This window comes from Rhodnius prolixus, unplaced genomic scaffold (assembly GCF_049639745.1).
Source record: "Rhodnius prolixus isolate KJV_2025 unplaced genomic scaffold, Rpr scaffold_7, whole genome shotgun sequence".
NCBI lineage: Eukaryota > Metazoa > Arthropoda > Insecta > Hemiptera > Reduviidae > Rhodnius > Rhodnius prolixus.
Genome location: NW_027411582.1, coordinates 31,245,763 through 31,266,930, shown reverse-complemented (window position 1 = coordinate 31,266,930; position 21,168 = coordinate 31,245,763). Strand labels below are relative to the sequence as shown.

At 31.6% G+C, this 21,168-nt stretch overlaps 1 protein-coding gene across 3 annotated transcripts in view; it reads left to right on the top strand.

The window, feature by feature from the left end:
* The first annotated feature begins 1,699 nt into the window (after positions 1–1,699).
* LOC141447414 (uncharacterized) overlaps positions 1,700–21,168 on the top strand; it is a 37,380-nt gene continuing 17,911 nt past the window's right edge. For 2 of the 3 annotated variants that reach the window (XM_074114926.1, XM_074114927.1), the window contains exons 1-3: positions 1,700–2,229; positions 3,718–3,990; positions 20,940–21,053. In XM_074114926.1, the coding sequence (XP_073971027.1) occupies positions 2,083–2,229; positions 3,718–3,990; positions 20,940–21,053 (534 nt within the window). In that variant the 5' untranslated portion in view covers positions 1,700–2,082. Of the gene's footprint in view, positions 2,230–2,600; positions 2,622–3,717; positions 3,991–20,939; positions 21,054–21,168 lie in introns of those variants that run through there. The other variant, XM_074114928.1, reaches the window with a different exon arrangement.

Here is a 21,168-nt window from a genome sequence, read left to right as displayed (position 1 = left end):
GAACCGCAGGTTGTTTGCTCTGATTATTCTTTTAAATGAAGGAAATTCCAGCGGTTTCGATTTTAAATACTTGCCTCCGTCTTTATTTATTATGCGAACTCGCAGAACATTTTCAGTACGCTCATCAAGTGTCGCACCTTACTACCAAGGATTGGACTTCAGTGGCAATTTAAAGTAATCAAGGTGCTGGTGAGTATACGAAAAACATGTCGAGTTATAGATTAAAATTGTTATTTACAAAATTAAATGAGTTAGGTAACTATAGAATATTTTTTTTTTTTTAGTTTGGGAACTCGAGCTTCCTTACGAGAAATATATGCTCAGTATGTGTATAATATACTAAAAAGAAACTTTTTAAGAATTAGCTCAAGTGAATTTGAAAGTTTTAAGTCATCAAAAGGATTTGAAATGCACAAAAATCTGTCGGAACAATTTATGTCGAACAGAATTTCAGCTTTACTGAAAACAGTTTTACTTGCTGCCCCAAGCTGTTACATATAAATATGTCCCTTTGAAGAGGTAATGAAATATAATAGACCGAATTTACAATTTATTTTTTATAAATTTATATTCAATGAAATCAATTTTTTCTTAAATTCCAAATTTAAAGATATAATTTTAGAGAGGGAGGAAAATTGGATAAAAGAAATTGTTAGGTTTTATATCATGGGTCGTGTTAGTTTTCTGAAATTCTCTTCTTAACTGAGCTTTTTTTTCAAACAATATTACAGAATATTGATATAATATCAATCACAGTGTTGATTTGCAATTGGTTGTAGCTTTGGAACTAAAGGAATCAACTTCTAAGTGGTTATTTTTGATGCATACTACATGGTTTTCCGTTACAAGGATTGCAAATATTTTTTGTTGTTATAAATAGTTAATTTAAATAAACAAAATCCCTAAACTGTGCCTCTCTCTCGAAATGCCATCTTTACTTCACACTTCTCTTAAGATTTAACGGGTTCTTCGAGAGGTTCTAAGATTAGTTTCTACTCTTGTCATCACATTTTGTAAAGCATTGTTTGCAAAGCAGACAGTAGCATTTATTGAGGTCCTTTTTTGCCAGGTAAGCGATACCTAATTAATCATCCAAGCTTCAAGGCTCAAAAAGGCATTAGCAAGTCGATAACATGATAAGAAGAATAAGAAATTTAAGAAAACAATGTGTTTGTTAGATATATGGCTCTCCACTTGTAGGAAAAGGTCTTTCCATCTCTTCTCATTAAACGCATTCATGGTCTAATTGGAGTAGAAACAACGTCCATATTGAGTTTTTGAATAGATTGTAGCTAGATTATTCAAAGATTAATGTTAGGAATGTGGAAATATTTCGCATTGTCATTATACATGGTTACAGACTTGTGTAATGATTAGAAAGACGTACCTAAGAATTCTTTCGAGTTCCTTTTAATCCAGACTATTATAAAAAAAATCACTTGGGATTTGTGGGGGGGCCTTTCAGTTATATTTGTACAATTTACAAATATTAATCTATATCAGCAAATAGAGGGCCTTACGGTTCCTATACTGATGGATTGGTTTTTATTTTAATTTTAAAAGCTTTTTTTGTAGTTACTTTTTAGGAGATTATTTTTATATTTATTCTAATATAAAGAAATAGATTATAGAATAGATGAAAGGTATTTTTAGTAATTATGTTGGTCACACTGTGTGGGCTGTGTTTATCAAGCATGTTTGTTAATCAGTTCTGTTTAGTTTTTAGTTAGCTCGAGGGTATTATTGTCGATGGAGCGTGAAGTATATTACGCTATATTTCGATCGTTTTACTGGAGGCTTTAGAAGTTTTGGGAGTTTCGTTTAAGAAAAAGGAGTTATATTTTTATGAACAAAAGTGATATTGCTTGAGTCATAACGTTACATATTCTAATGATTATGTAAGGTTGTAAATTGTATTTTTTACAGACTTGAAATGATTTATAACATTAATTATATTAAAACCAAAGTTAGAAATATGAAAATTAAGTTTACTATGGATAGTATCGAATATTGTGCAAATTTTATTTTACCGGTGTTATAACTGTGAATAAAAAGGCTCAATGCCGCTGTTATCCATGATCAATGAGGGCCAAAACTTCCCTGATAGGATTTATATGCACGGTTGCAACAACGATTATCCTGCTGACATTCGGTGATCAAAGGCCTAAGATTCAGAGTCTTGTATCTGAGACTCACAGACAATTGAAAAACAATTTCAAAAATATCAAGGTATGTTTAAGTAATTATCAGTAGTTTATTTATATATTTGAAAATACATAGAATAACTTTTTTATTGTATCCTATCATTTCAAAGTCGTATATTGTTTTAAATTCATGCTAGGATTTGCCAACTATCCCATTAGTTGATATTTGACTTGTTATTGAATAGTTTTTTGTTTATAATTTTAAAGTAATCAAGACATTACTTCTTATTTTAAAAATAATTTGAGGTTAAATTTAAGAATCTTTTCCGGGCTATTGTGTTCAGCAATAGGAGGGTTTTGGTTATTTCTTTAAAGAGTAAAGTCCGGTGAGGGCAATTTACCTGTCTGCACTCGAGGTCCGGGAAAGATTCTATAGTTTTACCGAATTTGAAATCACCGCAACTGTCATTAATGAATGTTATGTTTCTAAACTTGGCAGTCTTTTATTGTACTTGTGAACGTGTTAAGAATTTCTTTAAAAAACGTAAAACCATTAGGAAGTTTTCATATTTGTTGAATGTTTAATTTTTTGATGTCAATTTATATATTTCTTACGAGTTCTGTTTAGGTCTGAGAACTAGTCAAGATATCATATTCAACGAATTATTTAGCTAGTTTTCAAGGTTCTTGGCGTACACCGTTATCTTAAGTCCTACAACTTCAATTGTGGCCCTCCAACAAAGCAATAAAAAAAGAGTTGATGTGTGCTCTGCTTTGACCCAAGGGCTATCTCTAGTTCGTCACGCACTCATTTACAATTAAGAATTCTGATATAAACACTGACACGCCCTAGGGAGCCAGATTGCAATGTATTTATTTGTCTTTTATCTAGCCGCTTGCGCTTCAATTCAATCTTCATTTAAATTTCAGTGGTTTCAGTGGTGATAATAGAGAAATTTAAATTTCTGTTACTAAAAAACCACTATGAAACTTTTATAAAATTCCTCTTATCGAGTTTATTGATTGGATTAGGTGTTTTTCAAGATTTGGCCCTAAAGTTAAACTGGTATTTTTGAGACTCCTCAGTACAGTTGCTATTCCGATTTCTAATTTTGGGAAAAAGTTTCCCAAAGAAGGCACCATAGTATCAAAATCCAATACTAAGTTTGAGCATCATGCGATTTTCATTTTTTGTAAATATAGGCTACGAGCTAAAAGTATTATTTTAAATGAAATTTTATAAATAATTAAAACTGAATTTCGTAAATTTGTCATATCAAGTTTGATTTTTCTTACGAGAGAAATTTATACTGTTAACTGTATCCACAAATTGTGTCGGAGTGTATTCAAGAACGTCTATTTAGAAAAAAGTTGTTTATGCAACTTGAGACTTAGCTTTTCTACTTCATTTATAAAAGCGTTGCTTTTTTTTTTTTGTTCACGCTCAGGTTTCATAGACCTATCGAAATCTTTCTTAAGTGAGTTTTGTGAAAAATGTTGGCCTATGCCCTTATCAAATGAACGATTCATTTTTAATAATTTATTTAGTTAAATTTTTCTCTTTTACTTTCAGGAAAAGTTTGAAGGTGGCGGAGACTTTACGTCGGATGAAGAAGGTGCATCCGCTGATGAACGTTACCTTACGCTAGTCGGTTTGAGTGGTGATCATCCCAGACTGTATCCAGATGATGTATGGACCAATTCCTCTTTACCAGTAGTTGTATCTTATGTTAGAACTGGTGATTTAGGACAGGCTGTAGGTCTTGCGAGAAATATTGCCCACTTCTTACCAAATCATACCTTACTCATCTATAATTTCGGTTTACCTGAACAACAACTACAAACGGTGAGTAGATTTATTGTATATATATTTTTTTTTATTATTATTTTTTTACTCTCAAATGTTTTTTAAAGAGAGACAAAGTTGAAAACTGGAAACATTTGTCTATCTATTAATCGCTATCGCCCAAAAATTCTTTAAGCAAGTAATCGAAGAAATTCCCCAATGATTTTAAAAGAAAAAAAAATCAGCTCGCAAATAACGACTTATCTAAATAAGTCAACAGCGTATTGATGTCGACCTTGGCCCCTTTGAGTTTAATACCTGTACCTTTGAAGACTATTTTCGTTTAATTTCTACCAGTATATCTCTTACTGATATTATTTGAGAAAGTTTGAATGAAGATGCAAAGGTTAATTATTATTATTTTTGTTACTTTTTCTGGCAATATGGAACTATTTTCGAGAAAAAAAATCAGTGAAAACTATAAAAATCTTTTAAGCAATGTGGCACTTCACTGGCCACCATTTTTCTCAAAATTTACCTGTACTATTTCAATAATTTAATTTACAATACAGTTATTAAATATAATCTCCTAGAAAAATATTAGTGTTTATTAGCGAAAGATGAATTAATGAAATACATTACTGCTTTCGGCGATATTACCCTCAATTTGCTGCCTGCGATGTACCATTATTTCCTGAAATTACTTCAGTTGATATGTTAATGAAAAAAGTTATTTTTATTGTTGCCCTATATTTTTTAAAAGTATTACGTAATTACTTATTTTAAGCTTTATAAAAGCCTTAGAAGAATCAGCTGTTGTCTTTTCATAAAAACTTCATAAATATGAACGGTCGACTCTACCATGGTTGAAACACGCGAATGTGCACATAGTAGCATAAGTGGCCAAAATTTCACAAACATTAAATAATGTAACGTGAATAATCTTGTGCTAAGATCTACATGTCTTTCTCTAATTTCACGTAAACAATCTTTCATGAAGCTTAGAATTTTTACTTTTTTTAAAAAAAAGTTAGCCTTAAAATTACAAACGTAAATTACAATAGTGGCAATTTTAAAGAAAACTTGAAGCCATAGCTCCCCCATCAAAAGAATATGGGTATTTATGACTGGTTTTTGGATTTTCATCCATCTTTAGAGCTTAATTTATCAGTTTATTGGAGAGAGTTTGACTTTCAGTTATGTGTTTCTGTCACTCACTACGGTTACTAACTCCGAATGCTTGTTTAACTTCCAAAATCTTTGAAAATAATTTCTTTTTTTGGCCTCTTCGAAAATCGAAAATTTATCCGATGAGTAAGGATTTTTATAAAAGAAAATATCCTTTATCTCAAACTTATTTCTCCGCAGGTTTTTTTCCGTTATCCTTGAGTGAAACAGCACTAAATTAAATCTCTTTCTCTTATCCTATATCTTGGATTTAGTTGAGAAATTTTACTATTTAATAAAAAGAATTGAAACATTTTATGATTTTAAGTAGGTAATTATAGTTCAACTAATCAATTATAACATCTCTGAAGTCATGATAATTTTGCTTAGCAATGCGTCAGTTGTATTATATCTAAGTGGGACGTTCTATGCCTGCCAATTTTATTACTTCTTTTAAATGTTGTCTTTTTCGTGAAAACGTTTCTTATGATTATTTGAATTGATAATTAATGCTATTGCTGTTATTTTACATTAACCAATTATTAATGGTGAGACGTGTTTACGCCAATTTAAATTTATGGTAGTCTTAAGCTTTACATGTTTTTGGAGTATAATTCTGCACAGGGCGACAAAACTCCTAGCTCTTCACTTGACTCCTTGGAATACGATTATTTTGGTTAAGAATAATTTTGGGTTTTGAAAAATGCAATGTTATAAAATTTATCAGTGTTGATTGAAATTATTATAGTTTAGAGATATGACTTGAAAATATTTTACAAAAGGTTCTTTTTATTCCCTCTCTTAATAAAACATCTTCTAGCTAAATAATGGAACTATAAGTGTAGTATTTACAGACATTGCATCCAAAAGATTCATGGTACGATTTAACTATAGAATTATGCAATGCTATTTTTCTATTTTGTCCAATTAACACCAACAGTAGAGTTTATTCACAATGTGCTCACATATAATTTCGACCGTTTTAGTAATTTTAGCGAATTACTTGGGCAGTAAATTTTAATTCAGGGTCATTCAAATCGCCACAATGCAATTCAATGGCTACTTTGTCATTATTTAACATTCTTCTTTTTAATATTAATGTTAATAAATATTTGTTATAATAGTTTTTTTGGCAAATAACTCACGTATAATGTAACGTTTTAATATATTGCACAGTCCTAAATATTTATGAGTATTAGATGTGTTGATAGTTTCAAGATGGTTTCTTGTTCAAAACGACTTTTTTGAGTTGTCTGTAAATCTCTAGTCTTGTCAAAGGATTTCTTTTGAACTTGTAGATAACTTACCATTGGGCTTACCACTTTGACTGGAATCTTTTTCTGAGGAAATTGAATTTAGTGTAGCTCGTAAGAGAGCTATGAAGTCAAGCTTTCAATGTCATTTCACTGCGGTGGGATGTTTATTATAAAAGTCGATTGCCTTTTTCTCGTACATATTCTTTATTTTATTATTCTTTAAATAATTACAATTTTTTAGAAAGTCTGGTTTATTTGTGCTTGTCAGTTATTTTTCAAGGCTAAGTCATAATTGCTGCCCTGTAAATCTTATCTATGTCAGCTAAGTCAAGGCGGAGCATGAAAAAAAAAAAAATTTGCCTCTATTCTCACGATGTCCTATTTTGCACCGTGAAAATTCTGATGAGCTGCTTTAATTTAAATTTTATGCTGGAAATCTCAGGGCAAACGATTGTATTCGAACCTGAGATATCCCATATCTTTTTCATCAGTTCTGTTTGTGAAACTCGGTCAGTATTTTCTTCTTTCCTTTCATCAAATTGCCTGATGTACACACTGTTAGACTTTCCAGCATCTGTATTAACTTAATTGCTTCGCCAAAGTAATTGCAGTATCTCTACCTATTTACCTTCAATGCTAGATGTTTCCATTTGCGTCATCCATTAATATCAGATTTTACAATTTCGCTTGCCCTCCTCTCTGATTCCCTGAAGATAGGTAATTCAGGTATCTTTCTTGAGATTTACTGTCTTCTCTACAACAATAGAACTCCCTTTATAGCCACAGTTTGTGTGTCAAATATCCATCTCTTTTCTAACAAAGCTCGTATACCTCGCATCTTTTTTTTTGGGTTACTGCTGCCAAAGGCCTCAATTTTTTTAATATATTTAGTCGCAAGTTTTATTCATGAAAGCAAACTACTTTATTCTCTTGGAGTAAACTTTGACCATATTTTCACGCTGTTCATTTTCTAGACAAGTACTTCGTATGTAAAAACATTGACACCCCTCTAGAAAGTCGTAAAAGAATTTTTAGAAAATTGTGGTTTGGAGGGTAATAGCCCACACTCTGAGTGAGTGAATGAATGAAAAATTGAGGTTACCTCCTTCCTATCTCTTTTCTAAAAAAATGAATTTGTTTGAAAAAATTATTATTCAAAAAATTAAATTAAAAAACTATGTGCTTTTAATGTGTATAATTATTTTCGAAAAATAAACCAGTATATAATCTTAAATTAAACATAAATATATTTGGTTGTATAAACAATCAAGTAACCTCCTTTAGAGAGTGCTCATACAATGAAACGTTTGGACATTTCGGACTACCCCTAATTATTTTCGAAAAAAACTCCAAAAAGTAAAAAATTAATTTACAATAAAAATATAGTAAAAAGAATTTTTTTTAAACTTAAAGCAACCATATTTAAGCTTCTTTGATTGTAAAAGAACCGAAATGGTCCTTAAAAGGGAAGACTAAATTTTTCTTTTAAGTTGTGCTTTATCTTGAAGCAAAAGATGGTTTTGTGTAGTGGTTGTAAGTGCGGTCTAGTTAGTGGAAGATAGATCCCAAGTTAGAGTTCTGTTTTTTTTTTTTAATTTCGTCGATTTAATTCGTCGTAATGCGCATTTTTATAGTACTCCTTTCATACAACACAGGTAGATCAGTTAGATAAGTTTTGACAGTTAAACTTCAGTGTAGCGTGGGACGGAAACATAAGCGACCGCCTCTAATGATGTATGGAAGTCCGAAATCGGTTAGGGGTCCAATAAACACGCGATGTTACGATGAGTGAAATCAAAACGATAATATCCAGCCCTGCGGGACCCTAACAACCACATTTTCAGTACTTTTTATTTGCTTGGGCCGGTGTTAGTTTATTGGTTATGAAACATGGTTAGGCATCATACCGATATTGAATATGGGCATCAGTAGGCCTATCATTAATGTGAGATCTATCGATAATCACAAATTGTGCTTGCTTATCCTGAAAAATAATCATCGATAAGATGTTTATTGACAGCATTGCGTGTACGTAAGTAACTATATATGGTTTGTTTTAACGAACTGTAAGCTCTAAAACTACTAGATTAGAATGTATAATATATATGTAGTCTAATAGTTAAGGAGCCTACAGATTAGTCTAGAAATAAAATCATTTTACGACCACCTCAGTTAGCCAAACGCTAAATAGGTGTTTACTGCCAGCAAACTAATTCTCAATAATAAAAATATATTTACCTATTAACTATTCAACTATGCTATCATAGTTTGATCTTCTAAAATTAATTTTACTTCAAAATACTTGGACTCACGCTATAATCTGTTTGATCAACTATCTCCGAACTGTCGCGTTTTCTTTCCATTTTACAGAGATAGTGAAAATTAGATTCGTTTCAATAAGATATCTAAACATAGATCCATTCTTCTGTGTAGTTACTATATCAATAATATGTAGGCTCCAATTAATTTTTCATCTGTTTTTCCAAATTGTTCAAGAAAGACAGGTTCCCGTAGTGTTGTAAAATTAGTTTTACTAAATAAAATAGGCAACTTTGTAGCAAAAAAGGTTAAATTATTTTTATTGTTATACCTTCTGTGGTTGAATTCCTTACATATTATACCATTAGAAGAATTCTAATACAGATTCCATTTTAAAATCAATAAAAAATTTGAAAGTTTTACTTTAAAAAAAAATAAATAAATAAAATATTGTGAGTTTTCAGACTCAAAATACATTTTTGGAGTCCATTTTTGGGATTATTTGGTAAACTGGTACATAATTAGTTCAGTTTCATTGTGAAGACTTTGCAAAAATTACTAATTTTCAATTAAATTTCAAAGTTTATTATTTTTGTTTAAATGCGAAAAAATATTGAAGTTAGAATTTTGAGAATTGTGTTGCTAGGCATTAAAAGAAATATCATGTCAATATTTCTACTCACCAGATTTTTAGTCATGACCTAATAATCAACTCACCGAATGTCCACGTTCTAAAAACATTTTTCTTATCCTGCTGAGAGGTCTGGGATATATTTCAACGTAATATAAATCAATTACTACCAAAGTATCTTATACTGTCCCAATATTTCTTATAACCAGCAGGAGCTAGAGAGAATTGTAATAAATTGTTTTTTCTGCAGGCAGTAAGACGAGGTCTTTTTTTGGGGGAGGCTTTCTGTTACTCTGATACTCATAGAAGGAATTGGAATCGTATAGATTTTGAGATTTCAACGTAAATATTCGTTTTGAGGACAGGCTGAATACGTTGAAAGTAGTTTTTAGAAATTGGTCTCCCCTCCCAAGGTGTGTGCATAATTATGCTTGTATTCATTGCACTTATGAATTTGATCTTAAATCAGTTAACTTGGAAGAACAACTTTACTATACTTTTCGATCTATAACCTCTTGAAAAATGTTGTTAGCTCCACAGTGTTCTATAATATTTTTTTTATTTTTATCTATCGTAGCGTGCATGTTTATTGTATCAGTTTGGTGAAAAGATTTTGACTTCTGCTACGGTTACTGTATCGCAATACATTTACTGTCCTAGCGACTACTTAAATTCAATCCAAAATCTGAGATTCCTGAAAGTTTCCATTTTTGAGCTAAACTGTTTTCTGAAAATAACTCTTTTTGGGGGGGGGCGAGAGGGGTGACTCTGGGATCCACAAAATGAAATTTGTAAACTCGATACAGAAAATTAGACGTACTTTCTACATTTTAGCTATACTTTCCTTATATCTAGGAGAGGTAAAAATTGTCAGTGTCATAAAATGGTTGTATTTTGGTACAACAAAATAAATGGCAATAAAATTTTGTAACTACACTGTCAATATTTATTAATAGCTAGATAATTACATCATAAATATCGGTAAACTTGAAACTGTGTGTAACGTACAGATAATTAGAAAGAAAATAATGATAACAGCTGTCAGGGGTGAATAAATTTAGTCTTAAATATGCTCCCTTTTTTAAAACTATTTTTATCGTTAATTACTGCCTTAATTATTTTTTCGCTCTTATCAGTTGCAATTTTTGTTTTCTTGTTTGAGACCAAATTGATTGTATTTCTTTTTTAAGGACGTTGTTGCCCATTTTTAAATTTTAATGATCTCTTATTTTCTCCCTAAGTTTCCTACCTCTTTGTTGCATAAAAATTTTGGTAGTACTTATTAAAAATAAAATTTAAAGATAACACATCGGTCCAATATGCGTAGTTCACTCGTTAAAGATTTGGAAATTCTTTAAAAATAATAAAATACGGACAATTTAATAAACAAACATGCAACAAATAATATAAAAATAAAAAAATAATTATACGAAAGACAAGGTTAACAAGTCCATACAACTATCTTGGAGCAAACTTTGTGAAGGAAAAAATAAGTTTTTTAAAATGGCTACAAAAAGCATTAAAATGACAAAGCTTGTAAATAAAAATGAAAAACTGATAGTAATAATAATAATAATTTAAATAAGAATCAAGATTTTTACTGTAAAAAAATATTCTTATATTTTTAATTACATAACTGTTAAGAAGATATTATACGAAAATGTTCTATTATGTAACTCTGTATTTGCCTCTAAAGATGGCCCAGGATGGCCAAAAAGTTGGGCACAAATAGAGAAAAAATAAAATAACGGAACCTATGAAAAATAGTTGTGATTTACCTCCTAAAAGTAATTAGTTACAATTTAATGAAGCAAGCATTACCAAATTGGAAATGTGGGGCTATTACGTAATCAATACTGGTGTTAGGCAGTGTGTGTACATCTGAGAGTTAGTATCTGTTAATTACTTCTTAAGTAACACTTAGAATTTAAAGTGCACGGTTTTTGATTAAACTATAAAATGTGCACAAAAAAGTATTACAACCAACCACACTAATGTCTGTTGCCTTGGGCTGTTCATCAATAAAAACACTACCACGGTACACTCACTAGAAATTACTGTTTAAGGTTTGGTTTGACAGTATCGTGTGTTCATAACTTGTGAGGGTGCCATTGTATTGTTGAACCACCCTAAGGTAACAGACGACGTCAGTGATTGGAAGAATTTCTCTAGACTTGTAAGGTAAGGCCACTTATTCCTTGGGTAGTTAATTGGTAGAGGAATGGATCAGAGCAGTGTCATCAGCATACATACATGGAAATGATTATATTAGGATGGATTAGGATATCTGCAGTGCATGCTGTAATAAACAGAGAGCCTATTATTCCATTCGATAAGAAAAAAAATAAATTAATTACTTAAATTGCAGTAAGGTTGTGAGTTCCACATTGCAGTTTTTTTGAATTTGGTCAAGGCTATTTCCCCATTGTTGTGTGCTTGAATTAGTATATTTTAATACTGTATTGAATAGTAAACAAATGCATTTGAATTGTTAATATTCGAATTGCTTTTCTTTTCATTTTTTTGTAAATTGGACTGGCACGCCTACTTGCAACTCTGATGAAGGTCGAATATTTAGATTCTCTTCATTTCATGTTAAGAGTACGACCTTCAGCAATATCAGGGAAGTTATACCTCCTGTCCAACTTGTTTACGTAGACACCACCAGCTGCCACTTCGTATTTGATATCCATTTACTTAGTAATTTAACAGCATAAATAAAAATAAAATCAACTTTTTTTTATCTTTTTCTTGAGAAACAACTTTTATTACGTTGCTTTCTGTTTTTATCTTTGGAATGACAAACAAAAAAGGACAGTAATAATTTATTTTTTATTACTGAATAAATAGAAAAAGATTCGTGAGATATGACCTGAAAAGTTGGAAATAATTAGAAGAATGCAGCGTAATTCAGGATTTACTTAGTATTTAAAAAAAAAAAAAATGGAAATTAAATTTCGTAAGCTTCATCATTCATTTTACAAAAACAAAATTTCAAAACAGATAATAACAATCGGCATAACGTAAACACCAACTTACTACAATCCATTAAAAACATTTTTGACAAATGGCAACACTGACACAACTCTAACAAGGTTTACGAAACCTACCACTTAGTAGTCAGTATCCGAGCGGTCACTAAAAAAGAAATGAAAACCATTTAGGATAACAAACATTTACCATGTTAAAAAAAAGTGCAGTTGGATCGGTATGAGGTAAAAAATAATTATTTGTTTATTTTTTAAGAATTGAAGTTTCAGCAAATTTATTGCTATCTTCTGGTTCTGTACCTAGTAATTTATAAATGCTTAGCTAATTTATACACAATGTGTGTACTTTTGAAAATAGTAGTCTCTTAGTTATCTTTTAAGTTCATTTCTGTCGAATTCACCATCATAACAGAATAACAGATAATATATATTTATTTAAAAGTTGGAGAGGTTTTTAGTGTTTGCCAAACAAATTAACGGAAATATTTTGTTTGTTTTTTATGAGTACCACTTCTAGTATGTTATATTTGATTCTATTAGTGCTCGTGCCAGATATTTATGTGTTTCTAAAGTCAAAACCTTGACATGGGTGAAAGATTTTTCCATAATATCTCTTAACATTATGATTGTTTATCATCAAGAACTCTAAAAAGAAAATTATTTTGTAAGTCAAACTTTAAGTTATTTTCAAATGCGTATATTTATTGTGTATTTGTTTATGTATTACTTATTTTTAAATTATTTAAACCGCTTTTGAATATAAATTTTGTACTGACCCTTGAGAAGGCAAAACATTTACCGTTTTAAAAAAGATTATTTGAAAACAAAACAAAAAATTTGACCGTTAAGTCCCATCAGTAAAAAATAATCTTGTTAAATATATTGCATATCATCAAATAATGTAAAATTTAATGTTTTCGGACATACATGCTGCACAGTCCTGAAAATTACTTAGGCCGAAGCTTGGCTAAGATAAATAATTTAAAAAAATAGTAATTTGAAACTTACTTTTTTAATGAATATTACACTATTATACTTAAAGTGATTATCGTTTAAACGATTTTTTTTTAAACTGATTCTGAAAATGGTCGTTAAATATCTTATCTAATCAAATTCCACTCTTTTTATCAATGCAGCTTAAACTGAAAATATGTAGATTAAAAAACCAAAACAAACAAATTGTGTACACATAAATATATCTTACAGTTACATGTCATAGCATGCATAATTTTGTTATTTTAAATCATTATCAGAGGTTGATTCATCCAGGTTTAGTAAAGAGATTTTGACTTCCACTTGAACTCGATATTAGGTGAGTGTTTAAGTGTAATTATTGTCTCTCACAAGGTTATGTCAGGTTCGATGTACTTCAGTTTTCTCGTTAAGTAGCCTTTTACAGCTCACTACTAGTATTGGGAAAGTGTTATCTACAAAGAGAAAACATTGTCCTGTGTGTGGCAGTGCAATGCTGCAGGTGTCATTGATATTAACCTCATCTTAAGTAAAATAGGAATAATTTCTTTCTTCGTGGTGCTGAAACAAGCGCTAAAAGCTAGGCTTAAGAATCTTCCGTAGCATTTCTTTCTTCCACAATCCGGCTATCTGCCCCCAATTTTGGATAATCAGTATTCCTGTTTCAATTTCTGTATATACAATCATCTAATTTTTGGCGTGCCCATTTTTTTGCCTCCCTGTTTATTTGAACAGCATTCCCCTCTGGTTATAGCAGTTTTGTCACTTGCTTACCACCTGGCCTAAAGTACTCTCTCTCTCTCTCTCTCTCTCAAACTGGAAGTACTTTGACCTTGAAAATTAATTTTTTTAGTATTATTTAGATTTATTCTCTGCAAGTCATAATACAAAGTTGAACATTAAAAAAATGCTTAGATTGAAGGGAAATTTTTATCAAAAGTATCGGGAAATGGTGTGACTGTTTTCTCCGCTATATTTTTCAAAAGTTTTCTGTAGGAAACTTCTGACTTTGAAAACTTTCTATGCTTTAGTTTTCCGTTCATTTCATCATCTAGAGTGCCTCTTTTTAGAAGCCTAGTTTCCTTTCAGTCTTCAATGATTCCACCTCATCTGTTCCCTCTCCTGTTGACGTGGTTTTCTTCTGTTTCATTACTTTACATCACTGTTGCTTCTTTATCCCTCTACTTTTGTCTTCAGTACTTTCAACTTACTCGCTTGCTGAATTTTTTTTTCCCCCTTTTAATTTAGATGAACAGGGCACATTGAATTTTATACTTTTTACTTCCTCTTGTGGCAAGAGGAAGTACTGTGATCGTGATCAAATAGTCGATATTCTTGGAAGGATCCCCCAGTTTGGTCTACCGACAATGCACCATGCTCATTTCTCATAAGGATGCTGCGTAAGGTTTTACCATTTAAAGTACACCGAAGGCTTTTTCCTGAGCACTGCCGCCCTTCGGATTTTGTTCTCTCGTTACAGACAACATTGTCTATAATAAAGCTGTAAGAGGTTTTTATGAAAAGAAAAATCTAACGATTGAGGAATCTGTATTCAAACCACCAAGGATCTCTGTGCTTTTTAATTTAAATTTATTTCATAATTTATATTGATCTAGTCCTGAATTTTTAAATGTATTTAATTAACCTAAATATGTTGGCAGTGTTCGTTGCAAACATAAACCTTATTATTGCTTTTGATATTCATTCGTTACATTGTTTGCTTTAAATTAGAAATAACTTTGTAATGGTACTTCAACTTAATTAATTAATTTTTTTTTTTAATTCTGTAAAACAAAAGAAAACATACAAGGAGGTTTATAATAGTTTATTTCATTATGTAGTAATTTTGTTTGCCCTTAAATAAAGTATATAATTTCAGAATCTTTTGATAGAATAGTTACTAGAGCAAAAAGCTTATTGGGGCCTCGCTCAAATCCAACTTTTTTGGGTCTAAAGCCTTGAGACCTTTGTCATAAATTCGAAAATAATTCAGCAAAGCTTCGGCAAGGCTCACCAATGATTTGGACAGCTAGCTAGTGGCTCTTAAGGAACTTTTCTTTAGGTAAGCAGCAGTCGACTAAGATAATCATTGGAAACTTATTTTTTCCTTCGGTAATTTGAAGAAGATTATTAACTCGTGTCTTGTTTCCACTAGATAATAGACACTCATTTTTTTATTTTTTTTTTTAATGATTTAAGGCGCGTCAACATCTAAGGTTATTGGCGCCCGGAGCTTTTTCCAGTGCACTGCCGGCCTCCGGATAGTGTTCTCTCGTTACAGACAACACTGTCCATCACCGGACAGTGAGCTGTAAGAAGCTTCTAGGAAGAGAAAATGTAAGGGTCAGCAGCTGGATTCGAACCCGGGACCTCCGCGTGGGAGTCCAGTATGCTAACCTCATAGCTAATCCCTTCCCTAGACACTCATTAAATTACCATAAATGGTAAACTGTTTTGATAATTTGGCAGCTTATTTAATCTACTTTAAATTTCGATAATTTAAAATTTCTGAAGGAAAAATAATTATCATCATTATTCATTTCGTGGAAATGTCCAGCGATTATCTTTGTCAACACTTTTGCTAACACTTTCAAAAGTTTCTCAACAGCCCACCACTCACGCAAACTGTCCAAATTGTTGAATTGGGTAATTCATGCACACTCATAAGCCAAAAAAATAAATAAAAATTGCGTTTTATTTTATTATTTATTGAGGTATTAAAATATTTACAATTAGATATTCAATCATTATAAATTAAAGCTGACATGATAGTATTAGTATTATGACCCAATATTGCCAACTGATTAATGGAATTAAGGCGAGGTGCGCTTTTTTATTATCGCTGTAATTCGTTAGATAACAGCAGACTGTTAATCGTGCTACGTTTAAATTATTAACATGGGCCAGTTTTATTTATTGTATGATTTACTTATGGAAATGGGGGGAAAAAATACTATTATTGTATTACGTTGGGGGCTTCTGTTCCCCCAATTGCAGTACAATCAGCATGTGCATCCATTAATCTCCGTTTAAAGGCTAGGATCATTCCCCACCAGTCTTTTTTAAAATGTGATCATTTCCTGTGGCCGAAGTGTGTCCAAAAATCACACAATTCAATCTCGAGATAAAAAACGTAGTCAAAACAGGAAAGAGTCTAGCCAAGATAGTCAAATAACTGTATTCAGTGAAAATATTTTCGAATCTAACTTCAGTGATCCAATTTTAGTTACCACGATCTCAAATTCACTCAAAGTAAAGGCGTTCAAAATTGTATCTCGAGAGAATTTAGGCGCCCAGTCTTGCTTAAGACTAGGAACGTCTTAGTTAGTTATTCTTGGTTATGCTTGGCAAAGGAGATGGTTTATTTGAAATCTACCTGGTCATTCTATTCTCTGATTCAGAAGAGGATACTTTAGTTACTCTTTACTGAAAAATTTTGAAAATGGCTCCTACGATCTTCCAGCCAACTGTAGTCATGAGAGTTTTTAATTTTTAAAAGGTAAGAATTAAGTTTTTACCATGTTTCTATCTCGAGATATCTGTGTGCTTTTTGGACACACTGCGGCCACAGGAAAAAAAAAAACTCCCAAGCAATATTTGATTATGAAATGTGTAACCAAAATTATCAGTACTTCGAACTACGATTTAACAAAAGAGTTTTTAAATTTTCTGTAATTTAATAGACAGTTTCCATAGAAATTCGTTTGAACGCAAAAAAACTCACAAATTTTAGTTCTTTTTTTAATTGGCTTTAACGTAGGTAATCTAGTTTATTTCTTGTTCAAAAAATAAATAATAATAATAAATAAGGAGAGCGTTTTGGGTTTATATTTACAAGCTAACTTGGCAGTCGGACAGATTGTCCATTGTCCTATAAGTGTTGTACAGTCATCCCTCAGTTATGGCGGTTAATAGGGACTAGAACCAGCCGCCTTAAGTGAAAAACCGCGAAGTAGAGTCATCCTCTCATTTTTAACATACGGACATTTTTTAGTGTATGTATAATATCAATAAGTGTATATGTTATCATTAGAACATTAAAGAATAGTTTCAAACATGTAAATAAAATATTAATAGTATAAATAACATACATAAAATAATGTATAAATGATATTAATATGATAGGTGTAACTCCCTGCCTTCTGTTGGCGTGCGGGCAACTTTCGCGCCATAATTCCTCAATTTTTAATTTTTGAACAATCCGCAATGTACTGTGGCCGCGATAAATGAACCGCGAAGTAGCGAGGTAGCGACTGTATTATTTTATCTTTACATTTTTAATGTGCTTATCTCTAATAAAACACCATTCTGTACTAACTTACAAATTTGTGCTAAGTAAGCCTTTTGTTTGCTTTGAAGCTTTTAATTAGAGAATACAGTGTGTGTTTTGAGTGTGACGTTAACAATATTTTATTCCGCTGAATGTAAGTTAACTGTTTTTTTTTAAATAACAATTTGAAATATTCAAGAATATTTAATTATTAAGTAAACTCTGATTAGTAAGAGGTCATATCAGATTGTTTAGTAGGGGACACCCACCGACATCTTAGAGCGCTAACGCCATTTTATTGTTTAAATAGTAATGCATTATCCTTTACTTAATAACCATACCAAAACTATTGAAATATAGTGGTTTTCAAAAATTAAGTACATATTACTTTTTTTTAAATTATTATTTAAGGCGCATCAACATCTGAGGTTATTGGCGCCCGGACCTTTTTTTCAGTGCACTGCCGGCCTCCGGACAGTATTCTCTCGTTTCAGACAACACTGTCCATGACCGGACAGTGTGGTGTTAGAAGATCTTAGAAAGAGAAAATCTAAGGGGCCAGCAGCTGGATTCGAACCCGGGTCCTCCGCGTGGGAATACAATACGCTAACCTCATAGCTAATCCCTTCCCTCTGAGAAGTAGTTGAAGTTAGTAAAAGAATGTTGAATGAGTTTGACGTGGTTGAAACTGTTCCATAACCAAGGTTTTTTTTTTTCTACTTAATTAACAGTAATTAGTGAGTGAGCAGAATTTCAACTCAGTAAAAACAAACTTTTAACTTTATTTTAAAAAACTTTGAAAGAAGAAAAAAAAAAGTCAACAATTGTCCTTTTTTTTACCCTTACCTGTTATTGATTTCTTATTTTATTTAGGGCTTCTTAATATTACGGAAGGGTTCTATAGATAGGGCATATCTGTGGAAATTCCCAAGGTAGCGTGTCTGGGTAAAGTAAGCATAATGCAGCATTATAATACTTCGATTATATACCTATACAGGGAGTCTACTGGTGCAGTGTTCCCTTAGCAGTGCTTTTTTGCGTCAATACAAAATGGAAGTCTGACGAAAATAGTAAATTCTGGAGGAAGATTCAATTAAATTTATTTGTTTTTAATGGGTTCGTAATGGAAGTTGGATGGGATATTTACAAAAAAATAAATAAATAAATTATTGGAGGGGTTTTATACGGCCAGAAATCCGGACTAACTCTCAGAAATCAGGAATGTTAGAAATGGATCACTGAAGAAGACGTCCAGTGGAGACCAGAATGACCAGAGTAAGAAATGATGTGCTCCTATAGAAGATGGAAATGACAGAATCGGCAGCTCAATAGAAAGAAACGACTTTAAAAGAAGGGCCTGTGAGAGATGGGGGCTGAAATAGGGGGGTTCTGAAAAGGAATAAAAGGCAACTTACACCATCAAGAAGATGGGGGAGTATAATAAAAATACTGGAGTGTAAGAGAATAAGTGTCTGGATCTTGACCAGCCAAATACGTTGTAATCTCGGTAAGAACGATTCTATCATTGACAGGAGAGACAAACAGCCGTGGACACCCAATTAATGAGATGGAAAAGGCCTATGTGAAGGAAGTTTGGTGACCCTAATACTTGAAATTAGGGAAGCATCAATATCTTATGCTACCTCTTTCCGGTCATACTAGATATGAATTATCACCGCAAATATGTAGTTGTGGTAGATAAAAGCAAGAATTGCTACAGAAAATCATAAGCAGATTGTGTGGTAAATTCCCCTGACAAGTAAAACCAGTGTAACTTCTACAAGGAAAAGAAAAAAGCAAACAAATATAATTCAATTAATAGTATGCAAGCTAGAAATAAACACATTGTGTGTAGAGGATTTGTTATTTTATAGAGTGATAGTGGAGAAGTGGCAGAGGGTACGGAGATTCAGATTAGTCATTAATTTATCATAATAACAATGGTAATATCCGTTTAGTCATGACAGACATATAAACGCGAATGGTGCCATACTTCAGTGCGCCAGTACATCATATCTACAACTCATTTCTATTCTATCGATCAAATGGGGGCCTACAAAAAAAAAAAATGGATATACACGTTCTCTGTCTCAGTCTAATATCACTGATCCTTGTATTCTTTTATTATTTCATTTTCACTAGTTTATTGTTCCTTTTTATTTTTATTATGAACCTGTTTTAATTAAGAATTCGTAATGATTCCTCAGTGTTTCTTTCATCTAAACACTAAAATTGTCATTTTCCTTAGTTTCCTTAAGCGCCTCTCCCTCATTGCTATCTGTACCTCAGTTTGACAAACTGTTGTGACAGTTGGGCGTTGATTTTTTCCTCCACTCTTAAGTGCAGACAAATCATTCTGACATTCTCTCGCTGTAGACAGAAATTGTTGCATTTCTATCATATAGAATTCTGTTGGTTTACTTAACATTATTTGCCATCATATTCTTTTCCTTCTAAACTTTCTTTTTTTTTGTTCTCTTCCACCTTTCTCTCTCTACACAAGTTTGGTAATAAGTAAACAAGGAGAAAGTAATGCCAATTTTATCAGGTGAGCTTCAAGTCCAAACTAAATGAGTTGTATTGGACGGAGGCGACTAGCGAACTTACTTTTTCTTATATTACAATTAATAAAATCCAAAGCCTAGACTGGGAAGTGAACCTAGGACCACAATACATAGTGCCTAGCTAAGTATAATAATTTTTAAATTTAGAGGCCTCAAAGATAGATCCAGACTGTCAATTTCGAAAGTTGATCGAGATCGCAGTCTATTAGCTGTAAGTGGAAGTAATAAATAGGAATAGAAATGATTAAAAAGAGGTACATTCAATAAACGTTTATTTCTTATAAAAATAACAAGAAATATACATATAATAAAAAATATATAAATATTTTAAAAAATAACCAAAAATGAAATACAATAATGGAGATTCCAATTTAATTCGTTACAAAACAGACTAAATAATTTAAACCGAAGAATATAACAGCATTTTCAAAACTTAATCAAAATGGCGGTGGCAAGTGCTGCCTGTCACCTGTAACTTAACACGAGTATAACCTCCACCTTAAAGCGTAGCCAAGTTTGAAAATGTGGCTAGCCCTGCTTATCTCTTTTTTGTGTTAGCTGTGAGTGTATTTTCAAACATGTCAATTTAGTAAATTTGTGAAATTAAGTAATTAAATTAATAAAATTGCTAATAATAATAAAAATTAGAATATTGCTAAATTTTTAATAAATTACAATGTGATGTAATCTAGTTCCTTTAGTTTCATAATTACTACCTACGTTGTAATCAATTACCTAACCGCATGCAAAGTAATGATTTATCATTTTTCCGCTGAACACAGATAGTTTTGTTTCTTTATACAAAATTCATTTCTTTTAATGTAATAATCATTGCTTATTTTGAAGTAAGTTTTATTTAAAAGCCATTAATGGTTGTTTTCCTTTTTTTTTAAATTACAGCTTGCCAATTACTGCAACAATTCAAGATGTGTACTTGTGAAATTTGAACTGTCAGTATTTCCGCCCCATGTATCTGATGAAAATCTTCATGCATTCCGTCCTCTTATCATACAGGTTAGTGGTTAATTTAGTTTTGCATATCCTGTTAAAATGTATATGTTTTGGAATCGAAAGTGTACAATTGTAGTGGGTTGTTATTCTTAATTTTTATATTGCGACTTGCTCTAAA